Below are 26,783 nucleotides of genomic sequence, written 5' to 3' on the forward strand. Positions count from 1 at the left end.
TTGGAAGCTTTTAATCTCTCCTTCTATTTTCAATGATAGCCTAGCTGGATATAGTATTCTTGGCTGCATGTTTTTCTCGTTTAGTACTCTGAATATATCATGCCAGCTCTTTCTGGCCTGCCAGGTCTCTGTGGATAAGTCTGCTGCCAATCTAATATTTTTACCATTGTACGTTACAGACTTCTTTTCCCGGGCTGCTTTCAGGATCTTCTCTTTGTCACTAAGACTTGTAAATTTTACTATTAGGTGACGGGGTGTGGACCTATTCTTATTGATCTTGAGGGGGGTTCTCTGAATCTCCTGGATTTTGATGCTTGTTCCCTTTGCCATATTGGGGAAATTCTCTCCAATAATTCTCTCCAATATACCTTCTGCTCCCCTCTCTGTTTCCTCTTCTTCTGGAATCCCAATTATTCTAATGTTGTTTTGTCTTATGGTGTCACTTATCTCTCGAATTCTCCCCTCGTGGTCCAGTAGCTGTTTGTCCCTCTTTTGCTCAGCTTCTTTATTCTCTGTCATTTGGTCTTCTATATCGCTAATTCTTTCTTCTGCCTCATTTATCCTAGCAGTGAGAGCCTCCATTTTTGATTGCACCTCATTAATAGCTTTTTTGATTTCAACTTGGTTAGATTTTAGTTCTTTTATTTCTCCAGAAAGGGCTTTTATATCTCCCAAGAGGGTTGCTTTAATATCTTCCATGCCTTTTTCGAGCCCGGCAAGACCCTTGAGAAGCGTCATTCTGAACTCTATATCTGACATATTACCAATGTCTGTATTGATTAGGTCCCTAGCCTTTGGTACTGCTTCTTGTTCTTTTTTTTTGTGGTGAATTTTTCCATCTTGTCATTTTGTCCAGATAAGAGTATATGAAGGAGCAAGTAAAATACTAAAAGGGTGGCAACAACCCCAGGAAAATATGCTTTAGCCAAATCAGAAGAGATCCCAAATCGTGAGGGGGGAGAAAGGGGATAAAAAGAGGTTCAGAAAGAAAAAAAAAAAAAAAAGGAACAAAAAAAGAAAACCGATAAAGAAAAAATATAAAAAGGAAAAAATATATATATATATTAGATAAACTATTTAAAAAATGTTAAAAAAGAAAATGGTAGAAGTTAAAAATATTTAGCAGAAGAAGAGAAAAAAAAATTGAAAAAGAAAAAAAATTAAATTAACTGCAAGGCTAAAGAATCATGGGGAGAAAGCCATGAGTTCCGTGCTTTGCTTTCTCCTCCTCTGGAATTCCGCTGCTCTCCTTGGTATTGAAACTGCACGCCTTGGTAGGTGAACTTGGTCCTGGCTGGGCTTCTTGTTGCTCTTCTGGGGGAGGGGCCTGTTGTAGTGATTCTCAAGTGTCTTTGCCCCGGGCGGAGTTGCACCGCCCTTACCAGGGGCCGGGCTGAGTAATCCGCTCGGGTTTGCTGGGTTTGCTTTCCGGAGCTTTTGTTCCCTGAGCGCTTTCCGTAGAGTTCCGGAGGGCGGGAATGAAGATGGCGGCCTCCCGGTCTCCGGCCCGGAGGAGCCGAGAGCCCGAGGCCCCACTCCTCAGTGCGCCCTCAGAGAACAGCGCCGATTTACTCCCGTCACCCTGCCTCCAGCCGCGCTGCGAGCTGACCGAGCCTGCGACCGGTTCAAGGTATCCCCGAGCTGAGAGCTCACTCCTCGGCTCTGTCTCTGTAGCCGGCTTCCCCGTTCTAATACCTGTAAGCTCTGCGACACTCAGACACCCCCGATCCTTCTGTGACCCTGCGGGACCTGAGGCCGCGCTGACCCCGCCTGGGCTTCACCCCGGTTAAGCCTCAGGAGCGATGTCCCTCAGCGGAACAGACTTTTTTTTTTTTTTTTTTTTTTTTAAAGATTTTATTTATTTATTTGTCAGAGAGAGGGAGAGAGAGCAAGCACAGGCAGACAGAATGGCAGGCAGAGGCAGAGGGAGAAGCAGGCTCCCTGCTGAGCAAGGAGCCCGATGTGGGACTCGATCCCAGGACACTGGGATCATGACCTGAGCCGAAGGCAGCTGCTTAACCAACTGAGCCACCCAGGTGTCCCAGCGGAACAGACTTTTAAAAGTCCTGATTTTGTGCTCCGTTGCTCCGCCGCTTGCCGGGAGCCGGCCTCTACCCCCGCCGTCTATCTTCCCGTCGCTTTGGATTCACTTCTCCGCCAGTCCTACCTTTCAGAAAGTGGTTGGTTTTCTGTTTCTAGAGTTGCTGTTCTTCTTCTCTTCGATCTCCCGTTGGATTTGTAGGTGTTTGCAATCTTTAGATAAGCTATCTAGCTGATCTCCCGCTACCTGAAGTAGTCTCAGCCTGCTACTTCTCCGCCATCTTGATTCCTCCCCCCTGAATCAGTGATTTTTATATTAGCCGGCATTTTTTTTGTAAAGAGGGCTTCCCACATCAAACAGGAGTAAGTAGAATTTTCCCCCGCAAAAGGCAAGATAAATTCGTGATTCTTTTCTAGTAATGTTTAGTTTTCTATAGATGGAATAGTCACTAACAGTGGTGGCAAACGTTGCCCAAAACATACTTTCTTACTTTTATGGACTAGTGAGTTTTTATTTTATGTATGCAATCTGTTACAGTTCATTGTGGTTTTTACTCTTTTTGCTGATTATCTTCCAAATTTGGGCAGTACGACTCCCTTTAGGCTGACTCCTGTCTTGTTTTGACATCTGTCTGGCACATGAAGATGTTCCAGGATCCCTCTTGTTGAATAATAGGTGGGTCTTAGAATGCTTTAGTGCTGGCCATTTTCCCCCAGTAGTTGTTATCATTGTTTTTGTTGTTTTATTTAGTTTATGCTTATTTAGATTTATCCTTGTGTTTATTAGTTTCTAGGTTCCCCATTTATATCAGTTTCCTATGGTTGCTGTACCAAATGACCACAAACCTGCTGTTTTATAATATCACAGCTGTGTTCTCTTAATAATTCTGAAGGCCTGAGGTCCAAAGTGGGTTTCACTGGGCCAAAATCGAGGTACCAAAAAGAATGCTTTTCCTCTGGAGCATATTTCCCTGCCTTTTCCAGCTTCTAGAACTGCATTCCTTGGACTCTTTAATTTATAGTCCCTTCTTTCAACTTCAGGGCCAGCAGTGTAGCATCTTCAAATCTCTCTGGTGGATCTTCATGTTATCTAATCCTCTGTAATAAAATCTCCCTCCAATTCCATTTTATAAAGATGCTTGGAGTAACATTTAATGCCCATCCAAGATAATCTCCCTAACTCGAGATACTTAATTGCAAAAAGAGAGAGAGAGAGAGACTTAATTACATCTACAAAATTCTTTTCGTCATATAAGGTAACTTAGGTTCTGGGGTTTAGAACGTAGATATTTGGGGGCTGTTGATCAGTCTACCATACCCATTGCCATTCTTTCTTTTACATTATTCTGGGTTTAGTTCCTTTTTCTAGGTTGTCAGCTGTCTTCATTTGTATCTTGAAGTCATTTCATTATCTTCTGGCTTCTTTTATTGTTAAGAAATATGATGTCTGATATATTTTTCTTTTCTCTCTGGTTGATTTTAAGAACTTTTATGCACTTTAACTTCAACCTGTATGGTTGTGGATTTAGTTTTATCTGTCATGGCCAGGACACAGGACTCACTGTGCTACTCTTTTTTTTATTATTATTAATTATTTTTATTAACATATAATGTATTATTTGCCCCAGGGGTACAGGTCTGTGAATCGTCAGGCTTATACACTTAATAGCACTCACCATATCTCATACCCTCCCCAATGTCCATAACCTAACCACCCTCTCCACCCCTCCCCAGCTCACTGTGCTACTCTTGAGTAATTTTTTTTTTTTAAAGATTTTACTTATTTTTTTGACAGACAGAGATCACAAGTAGGCAGAGAGACAGGCAGAGAGAGAGGGGAGGAAGCAGGCTCCCCACTGAGCAGAGAGCCCAATGCGGGGCTCGATCCCAGGACCCTGGGATCATGACCTGAGCCGAAGGCAGAGGCTTAACCCACTGAGCCACCCAGGCGCCCCACTCTTGAGTAATTTTTATTTTGAACTGTTCTGGAAAATGACAGCCATCTTCTCTTCAGATATCTCTCCCATTGTCTGTTTAACCTTCCGAATTTACTTAAATTCCATTCTTTGTCGTTCATATTTTCCATTCATTTTTCTCTGCCTTTTGGCTAATTTTCTCTGACTCCTCTTCTAGTTCAATTCTTTCTTCAGCTCTAATCTGTTTACTTCAACTGAAGTTTTATTTTAATGACTATATGATTAAAATTTCAAGTCTTTATCATTTCTCATGCTTCCTTTTTATATGGGCTATCTTTAAGCTTGGGGATATTTTAGAATTATCTCAGTAGAAAACTTCCTTATGTACTTTCGTCTGCAATTTATTAGCTTTGATTTCTTTCTTAAGCTGATGTATTTATTTTTTTTATTTTAGAGGAAGTATTCAGAATCTTTTTCACTGAATGTTGCTCTAGCTTTCTTGCTTACGGTACCATAATTCTTGTAGCGATTCTTCTGAAACTTTAGGACCATGTCTCTCTTTTTTTAATTATTTATTTTAAATTTTTTATCTTTGGTAATAGTCATTTTTTTTGGCATCTATAATCTGTAATTTTCTCCTTCGACCTATTAAGGTATTATTTCACTGGATTTCTGATGAATGACTAGCATTAATTTGAGAGAAAGAGTGAGAGGGAGAGAAAGGTTGGGGGAAGGGAGAGGGAAGACCATTTTTCCTATCCAGAGCACCTGGGTGGCTCAGTCAGTTAAGGGTCTGACTCTTAATTTCTGCTCAGGTCGTGATCTCAGGGTTGTGATATCGAACCCCTCCACCCCTCCATCAGGCTTCGTGCTGAGCGTGGAACCTGCTTAAGATTCTCTCTCCTCTCCTTCTGCTCCCGCCTCCTTCTGCCTCTCTCTCTTCTTTTGCCTTTCCCTCTCTCTCTCCCTCTCTTTAAAAAAAAAAAAAAAAAGGTTTTTCTTTCCTCACAGGTTGGATTATTGTGGTTTTCTTTTTCTTTTTGTATTATCTATGTCAGGTTTGGATATCTAGATTTTGCTAGTTTCATAAAATGAATTTGGAAGACTTTTCTTTTTTATATGCTATCATCTATTAATAATTGTTACTATATTTTCTTTAAAGGTTTTATAGAAACCAATCATATAATAATCTGGACTTGATGCCTTTTTATTGAGAGGAAGGAAGCCAGTGGCTGTAGTTTTTTGTACCATTGTTTCCCTGTAGTTCCTTCCTTAGTAGTTTGTCTGAATTTATTTTTTAACATAGGCATCTTCAGAGGTGGGCTTTTAAAAAAAAATACCAACCATTTTTAGGGGGAGGAAATTTTGCCATTTGTAAAGTCACTAGACATGATCGATTGTTTACTATAATTATTTAGTTGCTATGGTCCACTGAAGAGATCAAAACAGGAGAGTAAATCTAGTAAATCTAGTACCTTTCTTGAATTTTGTTATTGTTTTTGTTTTTAATTCTTTCATTTTCCTTTTAGGATTGTTGAAAATAGATTTCCTTCATTTTTTCTAAGAAGGCATATTAAGGCCAAAACTTTATCTCCTTTTAGTTTTACAATATCTTATTCTACTTTTTAAAAAATTACTTATTTTTATTTTTTTATTTTTTTTATTTTTTTTTTTTAAGATTTTGTTTATTTATTTATTTGACAGAGATCACAAGTAGGCAGAGAGGCAGGGAGAGAGAGAGGAGGAAGCAGGCTCCCCGCCGAGCAGAGAGCCCGACGCGGGACTCGATCCCAGGACCCCGGGATCATGACCCGAGCAGAAGGCAGAGGCTTCAATCCACTGAGCCACCCAGGCGCCCCAAAAATTACTTATTTTTAGAGAGAGCACATGGACGCGCACACACATATGTGGCAAAGGATGGGGGGCACAGAGGGAGAGAGAGAATCCCAAGAAGAACCCCCTCACTGAGCACAGAGCCGGTTGCAGGGCTCAATCTCAGGACGCTGAGATCATGACCTGAGCCAAAAATCAAGAGTCAGACACTCAACCAACTGAGCCACCTAGGCACCCCTTATTATACCTTTTTTTCTTTTTTTTTAAGATTTTATTTATTTATTTATTTGACAGAGCATGAGCGAGAGAGGGAACACAAGCAGGGGTGTGGGAGAGGGAGAAGCAGACTCCCTGCAGAGCAGGGAGCCCAGTGTGGGGCTCGATCCCAAGACCCTGGGATTACAACCTGAGCCGAAGGCAGACGCCTAATGACTGAGCCACCCGCACGCCCTTCCTTATTCTACTTTTTAATATATTTTTATTTTATAAGTATCATCCAAGTTCTTACTCTTCTGGGGAAATCTGAAAGAATCTAATTTCAACTAGGGCTCATAGTGATTTTTCTTCATTTTTTGGATATAAAATTACTTTTATTTGAGGAGATAAGTCTTATATCTGGACATTCATGGTCTGGCCCTGCCCTCTTGTCACCATACCAGTCATTTTCTACTGCCCAGCAAAAATATTTATTCTAATTAGTTTTAATCAGCTCCATTCCCTCATTTTCCTCATACTCATTCTCCTTTGCTAATCCTTTTTTTTTTTTCCCTTTCTTTCTCCCATCCCTTGGGGGAGTGGTTCTTTACCCTAACTGCATATGAGTTTTATCTATGGAGTTTTTTTAAAGGGGCGGGGGGACAGGTTGCTGTGGGTTATAAAGTCATCAGTTTGCTGGACTGGAAAGAATCACTGAAGCAGGATTAATTTTTTCTCTCTTCCTGTATTCTAAAGACAGCTTGAATTTTAGTACTAATTGAATACCTGTTTATGACTATGACTCAAGATTAGTGATGAGACAAAAGATGAATAGAATATGTTTCTGATCTCAGAGCCGCTAGTTGACATGAAAAACATAATCAGTTTTAGGATATCAAATTCTGATCATAAAGCTGTTCTGCCTGGGTGGTCAATGAACTCATCATAGAAGGAGATTACCATTTTCTGAGACGAAGAGACAGTAGGAAAAAGAAATTTGGGGAGGGTTGTGGGTTAGATCAGAAGTTAGTCTTTGAACATGTTAATTTTGAGATGTCTGTTCGTTTTCTTAGTAGAGATGGTCAGTAGGCATTTGGACAAAAAGAGTCTGGAGTTGAGGGGACAGAGCTGGATTTTAAAATTTGGACTGCATTTGGAGGAGGATAAGGATTAATACATAAAATATCTAGACTAAAGGGTATCTATACATCAACAAGGAAAAATAGAATTAAAAAAATATGGATAGGGAATTTACCAAAAAGGAATGTAAATGTCCAATGATCATGAAAAATGTTCAGTTTTCTGGGAAATAGATGTTGAAGCGACAAGATCACCTTTTCCCGTCAGATTGGCAGAAGTTTCAGAGTTTGATAATACCCAGTGTTGATGAGATTATGGGGGGACTTAGACCTTCCTAATGAGGCTATGACTTAGTACCTTTTTTCTTTTAGAAGACCATTTGACACATTTATTAAATTTTTTAATGCACATAACTTTGAATTCAGGAATCCTATGCCGTGATATCTAAAAGGGAAACTTGTACCTTTTCCCAGAAAGGCAGCTCAGATCTATTCATTGAAGCATTGTTTGAAGTTGAGAAAAGTGGAATAATCTAAATGTCCTCTAGTAAGGGAATTATTAAATAAACCATCTGTCCTAAAACCCCCTTGTTTATCTGTCTATTCCCTCTTGTGCCTTTTTAATTATCTCACATTTTAAAATTATATCAGTTGTTTAAAAGGCCATAATTTCTAGTGTGTATTGTATTTGTGCTGTTCATATTTAGTCACACCTTAGAATTCCAGATTTAGATCATAAAACTCATAGAGTACCTAGCATACAGTATAATTTGCAAAACATGTTCTCTACCCAGATAAATTGGACTCGTTCTTCATCAAGGAAAAAGAACTGACTTCTTTATCTTAAACATGTAATATGTGCATGTAGTATAACCACCTGACTTCTAAATTCTAGGCTGGCTGGCTGGCTGGCAGGCTGGCTAAATGAATAAGGCTTAGAACCCTGCCAAGAATTTATTTAATTGATAAAGGCCTGATTTTAATCAACCCCCCCAACTTGCTGTCCCTCAAGGGATTTTTACCTCTTGTTTGTTAGTTATTTGAAGTTTATACATCTCAGAATAGTGCACCTTAATAGGATTTGAGAAGGATAAGAATTTTGCCTTTCTTTTATAGAGTGGAGAATTACAATGTGGTGATTTTAAATGGAGAGGAATAAAGGAGAAATGGTTCTCAAAACAGTTCAGTTAGAAAGAGTACATGTAGACATCGAAGCTCTGGAAATTGTTTCTCCTAAAATCACCCATGTCTGCTCAATCTTAGGTTGCTGTTGAAGTTTGAAGACCATTGAGATAAGCAGTGTTGTAATATTACGAAATTAATGTATCTATACTTAACAATTTTAAAGAAGTGAGATTGTATGTCTTGACAGGGAAAGAATTTTGAGGCATGTTGTTCACTGAAAAAAGTGTAAAAAATAATATTTTATATATAATGCTTATGTTTGTATATTTTGTATGTGTATATATTATGATATTTACTTGAATAAAAAGGAGATGTGGAAAGGATACATAATAAACTGTAAATTGTACTTAATGTTTTTGGGAACGTGAAAATGATTTTCATCATTTATTCTGAATACTTACGTATTGAGTTTTTTACAGTTGAGAATTTATTGTATTACTAGTGTAGAAAGAAGTTTTAACATGTTTAATAATAAATGGGGAAAATTGCTATATTAAACAGTTCCCTAAGCCCTAAATTTCAAAGAACACTGGCAGTTACTACAATATTTTAATAAAAATATTCTAATTCATATCCTAAATGATTTTTACTTACATTCTTTTAAAATATTTTTCAGGTGTGGAATATCAAACAAATGATTAAGTTGACACAGGAACATATAGAAGCCCTATTGGACAAATTTGGTGGGGAGCATAATCCACCATCAATATATCTGGAGGTAAGCTATTGAGTATCCTATCTGTTGTAATTTTGAAAATAAAAACATGAACTTATCACAGGTATTTGTACTGGTATGTTGTTTCTCTTAGGGGATGAGATGAGAAAGGGGAAGGTGAATTACCTTCATCTTTCTTAAACTTAATATTTTTTCACTTGTTACAATCATATGCATATTTGTAATTTGGAAAACGTCAACACTAAAGGAGAAGTCATGTATAAACTTAAAAATAGTACCCTGGTGAAAAATTTATTTAAAAAAGAGAGAGAGAGAAAGCATAGAGGTTAAGAAACTAGTTACCATATTAGGAAATGGGGCAAATTTTGTAAAATACGTTTTTTCCTGGTAAAATATCTTTTTTCCAGAACAAATCCCTCCCCAAATTGGTTTTTCCTTTCTTAATAAGTAAAATATATAACATTTAAATAGCTCAAAATTGCCTAGCTTTACTGTTTAATAGTGCTGTTAGGCTTTTGTATCAAGCTTTGAGCATCACTGTAAATTTGTAGAGTAGTTAGTCATTGTTCTTAATCCTTTGAGGTAGTAGTTATTATTACAATCACAGATAAGCCTTCTTGGGATTGCTTCCTTCTGTGAGTCACTTGGGTTCCATGACAAGCGTGCTGTTAGGGAATCCAGGTAGTGGGGCTTCATAGCCAACACTGCTCACCACTGCTCCTGCTTCCTGTCTGTGAAAACTGGCTCCAGCTGTAATCGCTTGTCATACAGGACTATAACCCTAAATTACAAATGGTCAGATTACCATTTGCCTTCAGATGCCAGAGATTTTTAGGCATGGATTGATAGACTCCTAAACTAAATTTCTAATTTAGTAATCTAATTGCTTGTAAAGGGCACATTAAATCTAAGTTTGCATTTCTAAAATAAATTTGGAAGTTTAGAAATAACCACTGATAAACTGTTGTCTTCTTCATATGGCTTATCCCAGAGCACACTGACAGATGTTAGTACTAGGACTAGAATTCATACCTCTGAAGACTAGTTAGTGTACTTTCTAATATTCTGTGCTGATTTACTTTTATGTCTGAGGAGGACAGGAATAGGAGTCGTAAGGACACAGATCTGGTGAAAAAAGTAATTCTTTGTTAGTTAGAACTAGACAACTTAACCAGCAGATTTTCTGCCAGCCACTTAGTGTCTTGGGAGACTTTCCCCCATGCTTAGTTGTAATACATTTATATCAATAACCGTGTTTGAGTATAGTGAGGATTCACTGCCTCCTCCACACTCACACTCTTCAGGCTTTTTACTGTTGAAATTACATCTAACTAGGATAATACACAGCAGACCATACCTCATAGATTATATCATTAGCATGTAGATCCTTATTTACAGGGACAAACACTGCACTATAATGTAGTGGTTAAGATGAACCTTGGAGGGACGCCTGGGTGGCTCAGTTGGTTAAGCGGCTGCCTTCGGCTCAGGTCATGATCCCAGTGTCCTGGGATCGAGTCCCACATCAGGCTCCTTGCTCGGCAGGGAGCCTGCTTCTCCCTCTGCCTCTGCCTGCCACTCTATCTGCCTGTGCTCACTCTCGCTCTCTCTCTCTCTCTCTCTGACAAATAAATAAATAAAATCTTTAAAGAAAAAAAAAAAAAAAGATGAACCTTGGAGTCACACAGGCCCTTTGGTTGAATCTTAGCTTTGTCTTAGTTTCTGCAGTTAGGTTACCCAACCTTCCTATATCTCACCTCATTGGTAAAATGGGAGTACTATCACACATGGGGTAATTAAAGGTTTCATTAAGTTTATAATTACAAAATAGCCTCATTCTTGATACATATGGCGTGCTCCATAAATTTTTGACTCATTCATTCAGCAGGTATTTATTGGGTGCCTGCTTATTTTTATGCTTTTCTAGCTCTGGCGATATAGGAAAAAAAATATTTGTCTTCATGCAGCTTTTATTTTTCTCAGGGGATGGGATTACAAACAATAAACATGGAACTTACACTACTTGATATATGAAGAGGAGCCTGCCTGGAGATGACAGTATTTTTCCCTAAGGAAAGTTGACAAGGCCCAGGGAAAAGGTCTCTGGGTACTGATATGTGAAGGCCCTTCAGTGAAAAACCAAGTCTCCTAGTTATCCACTGAGACCCACCATTCTGATTTCTTTATGAATTTGACTACTCAGATAAATAGAATTACACAGTATTTGTCCTTTTGTGACTAGCTTGTTTCATTTAGCATAATGTCTTCAAGGTCCATCTGTGTTGTAGCATGGGTTGAAATTTCTTTTCTAATTAAGGCTAAATAATATTGCACTTTTTTTTATCCATTCATCTATCAATGCATACCATCAGTGGTTGGTCATTTATAACTTTTTGTTGTCATAAGTAATGTTGATTTTACTCCTTTTGACTATATACCTAGAAGAGGAGTTACTGAATCATGTGGCAATTCTGTATTTAATTTTTTAAAGAATTGCTATATTGTTTTCCACAGCAGCTGCCTTTTTCATTCCTATTAGCAATACATACAAGAGCTCCCATTATGCCACATTCTTGCCAACACTTACTTTCTGTATGTGTGTGTGTGTTTGTGTATGTGTATAATGGCCATCCTAATGAGTATGAAGTGGTATCTCATGGTTTTGATTTGCATTTCCCTGATGACTAATGATGTTGAGCATCTTTTCATGTGCTTATTGGCCATTCGTATTTCTTCTGTGGAGAAATGTCTAAGTCTTTTCACCCATTTTTTAATGGAGTTATTTACTTTGTTGTTGAGTTGTAGAAATTCTTTATATATTCTGAGTATCAGTCCTAATTGGACACATGATTTGCGGATATTTTCTTCTAATCCACGGGTTCCCTTTTCACTCTGTCGATTATGTCCTTAGTGCATAAGATTTTTTTATTTTGATGATGTCTAACTTACCTCTTTTTCCTCTTATTGCCTGTGCCTTCGGTGTTACATCCAAGAAATCATTACCAGATCCAGTGTCATAAAGCTTTTATTCAGCTGTCTTCTAAGATACATAGTTACAGTTTTAGCCCTTATGTTGAGGTCTTTGATCCATTTTGAGTTAATTTTTCTGTATGGTATAAGGTAAGAGTTCAGCTTCAGTCTTTTGCATGTGTATATCCAGTTTTCCCAGCCCCATTCGTTGAGAAGACTGTCTTTTCTTGTTGTATAGGCTTGACATGTGCCCTTGTCAAAAATCATTTGACCATGTATATAAGAATTAATTTCTGGGCTCTCTTTTCTTTTCCACTGGAAAAGTTATGTCCAACTTTATGCCAGTTGATACTATACTGATTTTATTACTATAGCTTTGTAATAAGTTTTGAAATCAGGAAGTGTGAGACCTCCAGCTTTGTTTTCCTTTTCAGGGTTGTTTTGGCTATTCAGTATTTTTTGAGATTCATATGAACTTCAGGGTAGATTTTTCTCTTTCTGAAACACATTGGGATTTTGATAGGGATTGCACTGAATTCAGAGATTGCTTTGGGTAGTATTGGCATCTTAAGAGCTCTTAAGTCTTAAATATAAATGGATAGCTAAGAATAACCAGATATTGGAAGAAGACTTTTAACAGGAAAACTAATAGCAAAAATGGCCAAAAGAAACTCAGAAACAGGGTTCGGGGGGGATTATGGACATTGGGGAGGGTATGTGCTATGGTGAGTGCTGTGAAGTGTGTAAACCTGGCGATTCACAGACCTGTACCCCTGGGGATAAAAATATATTATATGTTTATAAAAAATAAAATAAAAAAAAATTTTTTTAAAAATATGAGACAGAAGTACCTAGGTAAAATTATGAATAAAAAGAAAAACCCTTAAAAAAAAAAAAAAAGAAACTCAGAAACAGTCAGAGAACAGATGAAAACCTGAAAATAACTATAATTAACATCAGAGGTAAGAGAAGACAGTCCATTCTTGTTTCATGGCTGTTCTAAAACAAGTCTTAATGGAGCACAAGAAAGAACTCTTGCCATTAAAATAATTAAAATAGTATAATAGCAGAAAATATAAATATATGTGTGTTTGTATGTCTCTAGGCATATAAATAAATGTTGTAAGACAAAGTTAAGGAAATCTCTAGAAAGCAGAATAAGAACAAAGATGGAAGATAATTAAAGGAAAGATGAGAAAAATTAGAGAATAACTCTAGTAGGAGATCTGTAAAAATTACAAATGCTTTTAGCTATAGAAATACAAAAAACCACTTAGTCACAAGTTTCACAAACAAATAGGAGTTTTATTTTCCCCTCCAATAACAAGAAGCATGGAAGTAAACTATTTTAACCTTGGTTTTACAGCTCAAAGTTGTCAGATGCTGGGGTGAATCTCTATAGTCCTTTGGCTTTTTGGTCATGACTGCAGCAGATTTTTGTGTTCTCATAGGACACCTCAAAGAAGAAGCTGGGATCACAGAGGCTCTCTTGTGTACTGAGTTCTTTCAAGGAAGAAAATTTTCCCTCCAAATCCCCTATAAGTCTTTTCCTTTACATCTCATTGAGTGGAATGGGGTCACATATATCCCTACACCAGTACTATGTTTACATTTCTTCAAATAAGAGGCTAAAAAGTCCATTTTTCCCCTTTTCACAATTCGGCTTTAGATTAGTTTGAGACTGGCGAGTAGAAGTTACACTAGTTATGTCAATCCATAACATTTCAACGTAGGAAATAATGTGTCCTGTATGTTTGATGTTTCCATAGGAAACATCTTTAGCTATCCCTGTGTTTCTTCTTGTAGCAGAACAGAGTGAATCCAGTTATATTATCATCAGAAATTTTCTTATCTTTTTTCTTGTAGTAATTTATTTAAAAACTTTTAAGGTGTTTATTTAAGCTTTTAAGTTCTAGATTTTCTATTACTGGTGTGAATAATTAAAATTCTGTTGATTCCTTTGATGATAACTATAGTGAAATGAGCTATAGTACTCTCAAGAGTTTTAAATTTGTCTTTTTAATCTTTGGTTCCTTTTTAAATCATCGTCCAGAGGAAGAAAAGATAAGTCATTTCCTAGAATTTTTTCTTTTTCTCCCAGTTTTTCTCTCTTCACTCACTCACCAAATGATTTTAATGCTTTCTGTGTATAAGATATAATGCTAGATGCTCTTCCAGTAATAGATTCTTCTTTTTGGACCTGATATATATTGGATTCCAGAAGTGAAGGAATGGTGTTTGTGGAATCACCCTACTTATCTAGAGTTACAAACTAAGTCCTAGCTACCACAGAATTTACGTATATTCTAGGGTTCCCTGCAGACAGAGAGATGGTAACAGTAGTAGCTCCTAACATTCATTGAGTACTTGCTGTGTACCAGGCACTGTTCCATGCGTATAGTAGAATATTTACTCCTCAATCTACCCTATGAGTTATACTTCCTGTTCTCATTTCCATTTTATAAAGATGAAGAAACTCAAGCACAGAGAAGTTTAATAACATGGTTAAGGCTACACAGTTAGTAAATGGTATAGCCAAACTTTGAATTTAGACATTCTGAATTCAGATTCTGTTCTTAACTGCTCTATCATTATAATGATGCTGACAGCCTTTTTGAACTTTAGTCTGTATCTTTTTAATAGAATCCAGGATAATGCAGAGAAATTTTATTAAAACAATTGAAAATACTGGAAGCAAGGTGCTGCCTGTGGAATGCAAGAGTCGCTCATTAAATACCACCTGGAATTTAATGGTCTTCAAGATTTCATTGTTATCTTTTATTTTTTTTTTAATTTTTTAAATTTTTTTTTAAAGATTTTATTTATTTATTTGACAGACAGAGATTACAAGTAGACAGAGAAGCAGGCAGAGAGAGGAAGGGAAGCAGGCTCCCTGCTGAGCAGAGAGCCCGATGAGGGGCTCGATCCCAGGACCCCGGGACCATGACCTGAGCCGAAGGCAGAGGCTTTAACCCACTGAGCCACCCAGGCACCTCCATTGTTATCTTTTAAAATGAAGTTTAGTAAGAATAAATTTAATGAACTAATGACAAAAAAAATTTCAGGGTGCCTAGGTGGCTCAGTTGGTTAAGTGTCTGCCTTCGGCTCGGGTCATGATCCCAGGACCCTGGAATTGAGTCCCAGGTCTAGCACCCTCCTCAGCAGGGAGTCTGCTTCTCCCTCTGCCCATTCCCCTGCTTGTGATCTCTCTCTCTATCAAATAAAATCTTTAAAATAAAAATTTTATTTTACTGCTTTTCCTGTTTGTCTAAAGTAAATCCATAGATAGTTTTCCTCCCATTTTTAATTGAGAAATGATTCACATACTGTAAGATTCGCTTTTTTTATTTTAAAGTGTACCACTCAGTGGTTTTTTAGTATATGCACAAAGTTGTGCAATCATCATCAATTCCATCACTAATTCCAGAATATTTTCATCACCTGAAAAGGAAACCTTTTACCCATTAGCAATCATTTCCTTCGGCCCCCCAGCAACAACTAATCTGCTTTGTATTTCTATAGATTTGCCTTTTTGGATACTTTATGTAATGGGATCATATGTGACGTGGCATTTTGTGACAGGCTGCTTTCACTTAGTGTAATATTTTCAAAATTCATCCGTGTTGTAGCATTCAGTGTAGCATTCATTCCTTTTTATTCCATCATATGGATATACACATTTTGTTTATCCATTTATCAATTGTTGGACATTTGGGTTTCTTCTTTTTGGCTATCATGAATAAAGCTATTATGAACATTCATATATAAGTTTTTGTGTAACATATGTATTCAGTTGTCTTGGTTACATGCCTAAGGATTGAATTGCTGTGTGCTGTGCTAACTTGATGTTTTTAACTTTTTGAGGAACTGCCAGACTTGTGTTCCAAAGTGGCTGTTTCATTTTACATTCCCATCAGCAGTGCATGAGGGTTTCACTTTCTCCACATCAGTACCAACACTTATTTTCTGCTTCATTTTTTTATTTGTTTGTTTTTTGAATAGTCATGCTGGTAGTTGTGAATTGGTGTCTCATTGTGGTTTTGGTTTGCAGTTCCCTGATGACTAAAGATGTTATGCATCTTTTTTTTTTTTTTTTTTTTAAGATTTTCTTTCTTTATTTGCCAGAGAGCATGAGAGAGTAAGAGCACAAGCAGGGGGAGCAGCAGGCAGAGGGAGAAGCATACTTCCTGCTGAGCAGGGAACCTGTTGTGGGACTTGATCCCACGACCCTGGGAGCATGAGCTGACCCAAAAAGGCAGACGCTTAAAAGACTGAGCCACCCAGGCGTCCTGGAGAGACAAAATCTTAAGCAGGCTCCATGCCCAGCACAGAGCTCCATGTGGGGCTCAATCTCACAACCCTGAGATCCCTTTAAGCAGCTTTTTCTTTTCTTTTTTTTTTTTTTTTAAGATTTTGTTTATTTATTTGACAGAGAGAGAGAGATCACAAGTAGGCAGAGAGGCAGGCAGAGAGAGAGAGAGGAGGAAGCAGGCTCCCCGCTGAGCAGAGAGCCCGATGTGAGGCTCGATCCCAGGACCCCGGGATCATGACCTGAGCCGAAGGCAGAGGCTTAACACACTGAGCCACCCAGGCGCCCCAAGCAGCTTTTTCCTGTGCTTGTTAGCTATTTCTATATCTTCTTGGGAAAAACCTGAATTCATATTTTTTGCCTATTTTTTAAACTGGGTTATTGTTGAGTTGTGGGAGTTCTTTGTATATTCTGATAAAGATAATAGATCTTTATCAGATATGATTTGTAAATATTTTCTTTTATTCTGTGGGATATATTTTTCATTCTTTTGGTAGTGTCTTTTGAAGTACAGAAGTTTTAATTTTGAGAAGTATAGTTTGTCTATTTTTTCTTTGGTTGCTATGCTTTTAGTGTATCATATCTGAGAAATTAATTGCCTAATCTGGCATCATGATGGTTTACTCCTATGTTTTCTTCTAAGAGCTTTGTAGTTTTACCTGTAAATTTTATGCATATGATTAATCCATTTTGAGTTAATTTTTGAATATAATGTTAGGTAGCAGTCCAGCTTCATTCTTGGGCATGTAGATATTCGGTGGTACCAGCACCATTGTTGAAAATCAGTTACCCATAAATGTAAGGCTTTGCTTGTAGACTCTCATTTCTATTGTGTTGTTCTATATGTGTATCCTTATTCCAATATACATGTCTTGAGTACTGTAGCTTTATTGTAACTTTTGAAATGAAGAAATGTGAATCCTCCAATTTTGTTCTTTTTCAAAATTATTTTGGGTATTCTGAGTACCTTGCACTTACATAAGAATTTTAAGATCAGCTTGTCCATTTCTGCAGAAAAGCCACTGGGATTTTGATAAGGACGGCAGTGAATCTATAAATCAGTTTGGGGGAATATTGTTACCCTAATGATATTAAGTGTTCTTGTATTCTTTTATAATTTAATTAGTTTATTTATTTATTTATTTGAGAGAGAAAAAGAGCATGAGCAGGGTTGGGCATGATGGAGAGAGAGAGTGGGGGAGAGAATCTTAAGTAGTCTCCACATCGAGCATGGAGCTGGACACAGGGCTCAGTCTCACAACCCTGAGATCATGACCTGCACTGAAATCAAGAGTCCAGCTCTTAAACCACTGGGCCACCCAGGCACCCCTGTACCCTTTTATTTAATTCAAAAACATCTGACATGATCTGTGCCTTCAACTAGCTTATAATTTAGTTGAATCATGTTAACAGAGTTAAGTAATATAGTGATAACAATAATAAACATAACAGGAATTACCAGTACTACTTATTATTACTAATAAGAATATTTATTGGGTTTTTGCTATATGGTAGTCTCTGTAATAGTCTTCTTTTACTCGTACTATCTCATTTAATCCTCACAAAATTTTTTCATACATGAGAAAGAAATAGTCATATAAAGAAGAACGTGGTAATACTCTAAAGGAGGTAAAGACAATACCTCTTGGGTTTTATCAAGCAGAGCTTTGAATTGGACTTTGAAAAATAAGTAGGATTTTTTTTTTTTTTTTAGATTTATTTATTTCTTTGAGAGAGAGCTCACAAGAGAATGTGCATGGGGGGACGGGCAGAGAGAGAGAATCTTCAAGCAGACTCCCTGCTGAGCATGGAGCCTGACAAGGGGCTCAATCCCAAGAACTATGACATCATGATGTCAGCTGAAACCAGGAGTCTTGACGCTTAATTGACTGAGCCACTCAGGTGCCTTGAAAAATAAGTAGGATTTTGATGAGAAAAAATAGGGTTTGGGGCAAGCTGCATTCTGGAAAAGTATGTAGAGCTGCAACATCTTGAAGAACCACAAGAGTTTTGTTGATGGCAGTGTTGGTGGCTGAGGTGTGCATATATGTGGGAAGATGTGTTCACATTTGCTGGGTAAGGAAACAGAGGAAAAGGTTGGAGGATGTAAGAGAGAATAGGGATTACAATGTACCAGGGCCTGAGGCTCCAAACACTCAGTGCCAGCACTAAATTAAGAACAGAAGAGGGATTGGGAAAGATGTGGGGAATTGCTTAGACAAAGACAGAAGAGGAAGCTTTAATTTGATGGCTTTGATCTTTAGAGTAAATTTGAAGTTAATGCTTTTTTTCTGAGTGAATTAAAGATTGAGGGATGAAGGTAAGGAACCAAGGAAGCCTAGAAAAGATTGGAGTAAGTATTGTGAAAAACATAATGTGGTGATACTAAAGATAAGTAAAATTTTTCAGGTAGTCGTGTGAAGGACTAATTCCATGAATTGATTATGGAAGTAATTGGCTTTGTCTTACTAATGTCTTCTTTAGCAGTGTGTAGTAACCTGAGAGAAAGAATGGAGTAATTGAATTTAAGTAGGATTTACTTAATATTTGTATTTGATAAGCAGGTTGGTTAAAGAATAAGAATTTAAGTAGGATTTACTTAGTATTTTTATTTGACAAGCAAGTTGGTAAAAGAGGGGTGCCTGGGTGGCTCAGCGGGTTAAAGCTTCTGCCTTTGGCTTAGGTCATAATCCCAGGGTCCTGGGATCAAGCCTTGCGTCTGGCTCTCTGCTCAGTGGGGAGTCTGCTTCCTCCCCCCACCCCCCGTCCCCGCCTCCGTCTGCCTCTCTGCCTACCTCTCTGCCTACTTGTGATTTCTGTCAAATAAATAAATAAAACCTTGTTTAAAAAAAAAAAAAAAAGTTGGTTAAAGAATAAGAAATAGCCAGAGAATCAGAGATGTTACTGGTGGCATTATTGAAATGGTGAGCCACAAAGAAGGGAATTAAGACAATGAAGGCCCCACTCTAAGAAACTAAGGGATTAATGTTGCTCATGAACAGATTAATGTAGTGAGATGGAAACTTAAGAAGGTGTGCTCAGAGACAAGGTAAGTTACAAATTGAGATCTTGTCATCGTTTGGAACTCGTGGATCTGGAAGGTAGAGTGAAAATAAATACCTTTAGAGATAAGATATTTAGAGAACTTCAAGGCAGGAGCGTTGAAAGAGTAATCCACACTGAATGCAGCAGGAGTAACTGAAAGAGTAATCCACACTGAATGCAGCAGGAGTAACGGGAAGAAATGAGCCAAGCCAGGTGCAAGTGCCTTGATAGATTTTGGCTGTGAGGATGAGGTAGGTGGAATAAGTAAATGCCTTATACTTGAGAAGAGGAAGAGCTGTTGGTAAATGCAATGAAATAGTTTGTAATCCATAATAGAGGGAACAGCATATTTTCAAAAATTAAGACTAACATTTTGATAAGTAACATCTTGAGAATTTATTGTTTACATTTATTACTTTTCCTAAGGCTAACTTTGTGTAGTAAATGTACTTGTCCAGATGATAGTAAATAAGATTTGATCTACGCAGGAGGTAATTTTATCTCGTAGAATACTTGTGTATGTTCTTCCAAGGGTAGGAATTCTGTCAGTATTTTTGTAGTTTGAGCCCCAAACAGTGCCAGGCACATGTATGTTCACTATTACTAATTGACTGGTATTTTTTTTTGTTTTTGCTTTTTGGTGCTTCTTCTTCTTTTTTTTTTTTTTTCCTAGAGAGAGAGGGAGAGAGAATGAGTTTCAAGGGAGGGGGTAGAGGGAGAGGGAGAGAGAATCCTGAGTAGAAATCCTTGACCTGAACATAAATCAAGAGTAGATGCTTGGGGGGCACCTTGATGGCTCAGTTGTTAAGTGTCTGCCTTCAGCTCAGGTCATGATCCCAGAGTCCTGGCATTGAGCCCTGAATCGGGCTCCCTGCCTGGTTCTCCCTCTCCCATTCCGCCTGCTTATATTCCCTGTTTCAATGTCTGTCTCTTTGTCAAATAAATAAATAAAATGTTAAAAAAAGAGAGAGAGAGAGTGGACACTTAACTGACTGAGCCACGCAGGCGGCCCTTAATTGACTGATTTTAAAGGCTCAAAAAGTGGATCATATTGAAAGAGATGCCCTTAAGTAATTAGATCTGGCAACTGAAAGCTAAATCAAAATATAGCTTAGAAAATTTTGAATTTATTTGGTTATAATGTCCTGAAATGCTATGAAACATGTGCGGAATCAGGATAGGGCATCCAGTAGGGTAGAGGAGAGGGCATTTTGATGTACTTTAGGCCCTTTACCTCAGTGGCTCAATTTAGTATTTTTCCTCTTTTTTTTCTTGAAAATTATATTTTAAGAGCTAGCATAGTAAGTGCAGTGGTCTTTATTGAAACAAAAATTCTCCTTCATTCCCTTCTATCCTTTGATAATTCTCCCTGGCTTGTGGAGTGAAGTTTAGGCTTCATGGCATGGTATATACACCCTCTACAAGCTAGTCCTTTACCCGTTTTCCCAGCCTTAACTATTTGCTTCCCTCTATTGCTGTTTTTCATTTAAATACCACAAGCACATATTGATCCATTGCTATTTCCCAGATATTAAAAATACTAGTCTGTACTTTTCTCTCTGTGCCTTAAAATTCCTACCTCTTTGTTTTGTTTTAAGATTTTACTTGTTTGAGAGCAGGAGGTGGGGGGGAGAGGAGCAGAGGGAGAGGGACAGACTATGCACTACCTATGGAGCCGGACAGAGGACTTCTTCCCAGGACCCTGAGGTCATGACCTGAGCCAAAACCAAGAGTCAGTAACTTAACCGACTGAGCCACGTAGCTGCCACAGAATTTCCTACCTGTTTACTTTTTGGCAGAATTTCTCCTATACACAGTACTCTCTTCTCCCCACTTAACTCCATCTACCTAATTGCTAACATTTTGAGGCCCTTTCCTTCCTCATTCTCACCTTGTATCAAAAGTGTTCTTAATTTCTCATATACAGCACTTAAATAAAAATACATCCACCTGCTTCTGTGCAGCCCAAAAATAAACTCTTTGAGGGATAGGAAATGCCATTTTAAAATCTCTGATTCTCCTTTGTAGCCTTTTATAAATGTTTATAGTTAATGCATCTATGTATGGTGGTAGACAGAAATGGTGGACTATGGTGTGGGGGAGAGTGATTACCACTGCCTTAAAGAACTATGAACCATAGATATATATATATATTCCAATTCATTCCATCTCTTTACTTTCAATACTACTGTTTTCAAAATTCTTGTTACTTTTAGAATATGATATCTTATGTGGTTATTTGACTTTAGAGCCTTAGTCAAATGAAACTTGTAGAAAGAAACCCTGATGGATAATGGCCCCAGAATTTCCCAACTGCAGGGTGTAAACCATCTTTTTAGATAAAATTTTATTCTCTAAGCAGTATTTGATGGGATCATCAGAGATCCATAGTGAGGAGAATAAAGTATTTTAACTAACAGCTCTTTCAGAAAGAAGGTGGCAGTTATACATCTTTTAAGTCCTATTGAGTTTTTGGTGGTAATGGAGAGATCTGACACTATACCTACCAGAGTCTTACTTTTTGATAAATCTCTTCTAAGACCTCATCTCCTTTTCAACTTCTGTTTCTGTTCTTTGAAAGGGAAAAAGGTATGAAGCTTTATATACCTACAACTTTTCTGGAAAAAAATAAATTTTTAAAAGAGATTATACTTAACCCTTGATGTAGTATAGAGTATTTTATCTTATGTTAGATATGTGGTATGGAAGGTAAATTGCAGTATGACCAGAATTTGTAAAGACTGCGTTTTTTAAATTAATATTCATGGTTCTTCTAGACATTTATATTTTTTTCAGTTTCTCAATGCAATGTAATATCACAAAAGATTTATAAATATTAAAAGTGGAAGTATTAATTTATAGTACTTTTAGCATTTATTTTGTAACTTCTAACTTAAAACCCTGTTAGCTAGATTATAAAAAGATTATAAATCAGGCTTAAATTTCTTACTTCCTTTTGTTATTGTCAGGAGAAAGTCCAGATTCAATGTAAGTCTGCTTTATTTTATAGGCCTATGAAGAATACACCAGCAAGCTAGATGCCCTCCAACAGCGAGAACAACAGTTATTGGAATCCCTGGGGAATGGAACTGATTTTTCTGTTTCTAGCTCTGCATCAACAGACACCGTTACATCTTCTTCCTCCTCTAGCCTTTCAGTGCTACCTTCATCTCTTTCAGTTTTTCAAAATCCCACAGATGTATCACGGAGCAATCCAAAGTCACCACAAAAACCTATCGTTAGAGTCTTCCTGCCCAATAAACAGAGGACAGTGGTAAGTCAACTTTTAATATCATCATTGCTTTTTCTTTATGTTTTTCAGAAAGAGTAGTTGTTGAAACTGAAATACGTTACCACACCATACTCCATGGTCATGCAAATGGAAGCATCCATTTCAAACAGGAGTTAAAGAGACATAATTATTTGGTGCCATTGTCTGTGTTTCTTAACTGGAACAAATAGTATTGTGTTTAGTGTCTGATTTAACATTTTAACCTGTCTACCAAACTTGAACCACACTCAAGTCTAAGTATGAGTTTAGAATCAAAAAGAATTTCAAGACTTGATCTTGTTTGTTGTCTAACATATGTCAGGTAAGCTTTGTTCTTTGCCCTTGAGAAATCCCTATTTGGACTTATTATCAAATGTTGGATTTTTAGTGTGCTTGATTTTTTTGTTGTTGTTGTTTACATAACTTGTGTTGATGATAAGTATTACCATTGGAACAGAGTATTCTAAGTAACATTTAAAGCAGGGAAATCTGTACAATTTTATGGGTGGTCTATAATCCTTGAGTGCAACAAGTACTGTCATTGGATTTAATAATAATACACCTGTATACATCACTACTTTTTTTAAAAATGTATGTGATTATTTTGAAACTAATAAAAAACCTTTTCATTTCCAAATACAAGTGAAATCAAAGTAGTTTTAATTTTTCCCCCTTAGTAGTAATGCTTGATTTTCATGGAAAAAATACTACAGTGGCCTCCAGTGAGGTCAGTTTGTCACCTTGTGCAACAAAGGGATGCGGGTGTCGATGTGTGGGGATGTAAGACTAGGCCTTCAACCAGTGTCACAAAGGGTAGTTGGAATGCGGATCCTCACATAAAGCTGAGACTTTGAAGAGCTTTACCTTCAGCAAAAGGGTGAACTAGAAGAAAATCTACTTACTCAGTATACATTAATAACAATGAAATTTGTTTGTCTTTACCAGCAGTCCAGATAAAGGTTAAAGTTTCCCTTTAATTCTTAATTATAGGCCTGTCCTCATCATGGTGTGGGGTTCATATTTATACTTATGGGTGCTGTCCAGGAACTTTCAACCCAACAACTGGTCCTGGAGAAGTAATAGCAGTCAGGCACTAGACAGAAGTAAATGCAAAATCTCTTTGGCCTATCTGGGGCTCGTGGAATCCACATAGATAATGCCCACTGATAAGCTCAAAATTCCATGTTATAGGATACACAGGGAAAGAGTTTATCAGTGCATTAGAAGACTCAAGAACAACAGGGCCCTAAAGAAAGAACCAAATAGAACTTCAAGGTGGTCAAATTTTAAAGTCAGTGAATGACTGTTATCATCTGTGAAGTATTCCAGCTAAAGATGACTGTGTTGTTAAGCTTCTGAACCTCCCATTTTACAAGAAATACAGGGGATAAAGTAAAAAGTTAAGTGCCGTGAAGAAAACCGACAGGTTCAGTATTTGGACATTCTATAAGACAGATGGACTGGACTCAATGTCACAGAGGACAGAAAAGATTGGAGATTATTCTACACTAAACAAGACTGAAGAGTTGTAAGCAAATGCACTGTGTGATTCTAGCTTCAGCTAGGATGGGAATAAAAGGCATTTTGTGTTGGGAAATGGTGAACATTGATTAAATACATTATTATGAAATTATTAATTTTCCTGAGTGTGATAACAGGTATGTGATTATGTAGGGAAATGTCTTTATTCTTAGGAAATACATTTTTCAGTATTTAGGGGTAAATTGTCATGACACCTACAACTTTTTCCACCTTCCTTTTTGAAATAACAGCTTACACACAGTAAAGTATACAAATGTCAAGTATACAGTTGAGTTCCCTTCTACATATTTAACTGCTGCAGAGATCAAGATAGTGAACATTTCTAGTGCTTGAGAAGGGTTCTCCCATGCCGCCGCCAATTCAGTAATCACCTTCAGGAGTCATCACTATTCTTACTCCTTTCTCAATCAATTTGGAACTCCATTTCAAATGGTAAGATAGAAAGCGAAGTGTTAGAGAAAATAAATAAGAAAAAAAATTTAGAATCTAAGTAGAATTTGGATGTCAATTTTTATCATTCCTTCTAATTTTCTGTGAGAGAAATTTTTCATAGTTGAATTGGGAAAATTCAAACAACTTAGACCAAAGGAAAAACAAAGTTCAAAAGAAACAGTTGTCACTAGGGAAAAAAACTAATGAATATAAATTGATACTGATTTGAGGAATTGGCAAGGTAACTTTAAATAAAATCTCAGTATGTCAAGTAATTACAGCATATTACAGAAGAAGTATCGAAATGCTAAGTAAAAATCAGAATATTTTAAAAAACTAAGTACATGAGGTAAAAGTAGATTAAAGGGAAAATTAGTAAGCTCTAAAAAGCAAGGAAGGAGAGAAAAAAAAAAAAACTATAACAGGATAAGAGATATGAAAGATGGAGTGAACAGTTTCATTATATGCCTCAGAGGAGTTCCAGAAAGAGAATAGAAACATGGGATGCCTGGGTGGCTCAATTGGTTAAACGGCTGCTTTCGGCTCAGGTCAGGATCTCGGGGTCCTGGGATCGAATCCCACATCGGGCTCCTTGCTCAGCAGGGAGCCTGCTTCTCTCTCTTCTTCTGCCTATCACTCTGCCTGCTTATACGCTCTCTCTCTCTCTGTCAAATAAATAAATAAAATATTTAAAAGAAAAAAAAAGGGGGTGCCTGGGTGGCTCAGTTGGTTAGGCCTCTGCCTTTGGCTCGGGTCATGATCTCAGGGTCCTGGGATCGAGCCCCACATCGGGCTCCCTGCTCAGCGGAGAGCCTGCTTCCCCCTCTCTCTCTGCCTGCCTCTCAGCCTACTTGTGATCTCTGTCAAGTAAATAAATAAAATCTTAAAAGAAAAAAAAAGAAAGGAGTAGAACAAAATTCAAAGAAATGATGGCTATCATTTGTGAAAGATGAAAATCTAAAGATTTGGTAAACAAAGGCCCTAGATACAATAAAATGAAAGGATAGTATTTTATTTTATTTATTTTTTATTTATTTTTTTTTTAAAGATTTTTATTTATTTGGCAGATCACAAGTAGGCAGAGAGGCAGGCAGAGAGAGAGAGGAGGAGGAGGCAGGCTCCCTGCTGAGCAGAAAGCCCAACGTGAGGTTCGATCCCAGGACCCTGAGATCATGACCTGAACCGAAGGCAGAGGCTTTAACCACTGAGCCACCCAGGCGCCCCGAAAGGATAGTATTTTAAAATAATTCAGGAAAAAAATTACCTTTAAAAAAATCTCAGATTATCAAAAAATTTTCATTATAGCAGCTATGGAAGCCAGAAGACAATAGACTAGTATATTTAGAATGCTGTAAGTTGCTTAGCTAAAGTATGAGTTGAAAGTACAAAAAAGGCCTTTCTAGATGTGAATTTGCCTTTCCTAGGCTTTGCTGGAAAGAACTATCCAAAAATTAATTTAGAAAGAAAGTTGAAAACAAAGGAATGAAAAGTAACGTGTTCATAAATTCGACTTCATTGAAGCTAAAAACTTAGGCTCTTTAGAAGACAGTGTTAAGAGAATAAAAAGACAAACCACAGACTAGTCTTTGCAGAAAACATGCTTGAGTAAGGATGTGTATCCAGAGTATACAAAGAGCTCTTAGAACTTAATAATAAGAAAGCAAGGGGCGCCTGGGTGGCTCAGTGGGTTAAAGCCTCTGCCTTCAGCTCAGGTCATGATCCCAGCGTCCTGGGATCGAGCCCCGTATCGGGCTCTCTGCTCTGCGGAGAGCCTGCTTCCTCCTCTCTCTGCCTGCCTCCCTGCCTGCTTGTGATCTCTCTCTCTGTCAAATAAATAAATAAAAATCTTTAAAAAAAAAAATAAGAAGAAAGCAAATAACTCAGAAAATAGGCAAAAGATTTGAACAGGTACTTCACCAAAGAAGATACGTAGATAGGGCGCCTGGGTGGCTCTGTGGGTTAGAGCCTCTGCTTTCGGCTCAGGTCATGGTCTCAGGGTCCTGGGATCGAGCCCCGAGTCGGGCTCTCTGCTCAGCAGGGAGCCTGCTTCCTCCTCTCTCTCTCTTTCTCTGCCTGCCTCTCTGCCTACTTGTGATCTCTGTCTGTCAAATAAATAAATAAAATCTTAAAAATAAAAAAATGAGGGCGCCTGGGTGGCTCAGTGGGTTAAGCCGCTGCCTTCGGCTCAGGTCATGATCTCAGGGTGCTGGGATCGAGTCTCGCGTCGGGCTCTCTGCTCGGCAGGGAGCCTGCTTCCCTTCCTCTCTCTCTGCCTGCCTCTCTGCCTACT

At 37.7% G+C, this 26,783-nt stretch overlaps 1 protein-coding gene across 2 annotated transcripts in view; it reads left to right on the top strand.

Annotated features, from left to right (window-relative positions):
* The window catches only part of LOC111151941 (B-Raf proto-oncogene, serine/threonine kinase), a 193,786-nt gene that overhangs the window by 77,141 nt on the left and 89,862 nt on the right, over positions 1-26,783 (top strand). For both annotated transcript variants that reach the window (XM_022510180.1, XM_022510179.1), the window contains exons 2-3: positions 8,865-8,966; positions 22,259-22,522. In XM_022510180.1, coding sequence (XP_022365888.1) covers positions 8,865-8,966; positions 22,259-22,522 — 366 coding nt within the window. The remainder of the gene's footprint in view (positions 1-8,864; positions 8,967-22,258; positions 22,523-26,783) is intronic.

This window comes from Enhydra lutris, unplaced genomic scaffold (assembly GCF_002288905.1).
Source record: "Enhydra lutris kenyoni isolate GAN:26980312 unplaced genomic scaffold, ASM228890v2 scaffoldscaffold27, whole genome shotgun sequence".
Classification (NCBI taxonomy): domain Eukaryota; kingdom Metazoa; phylum Chordata; class Mammalia; order Carnivora; family Mustelidae; genus Enhydra; species Enhydra lutris.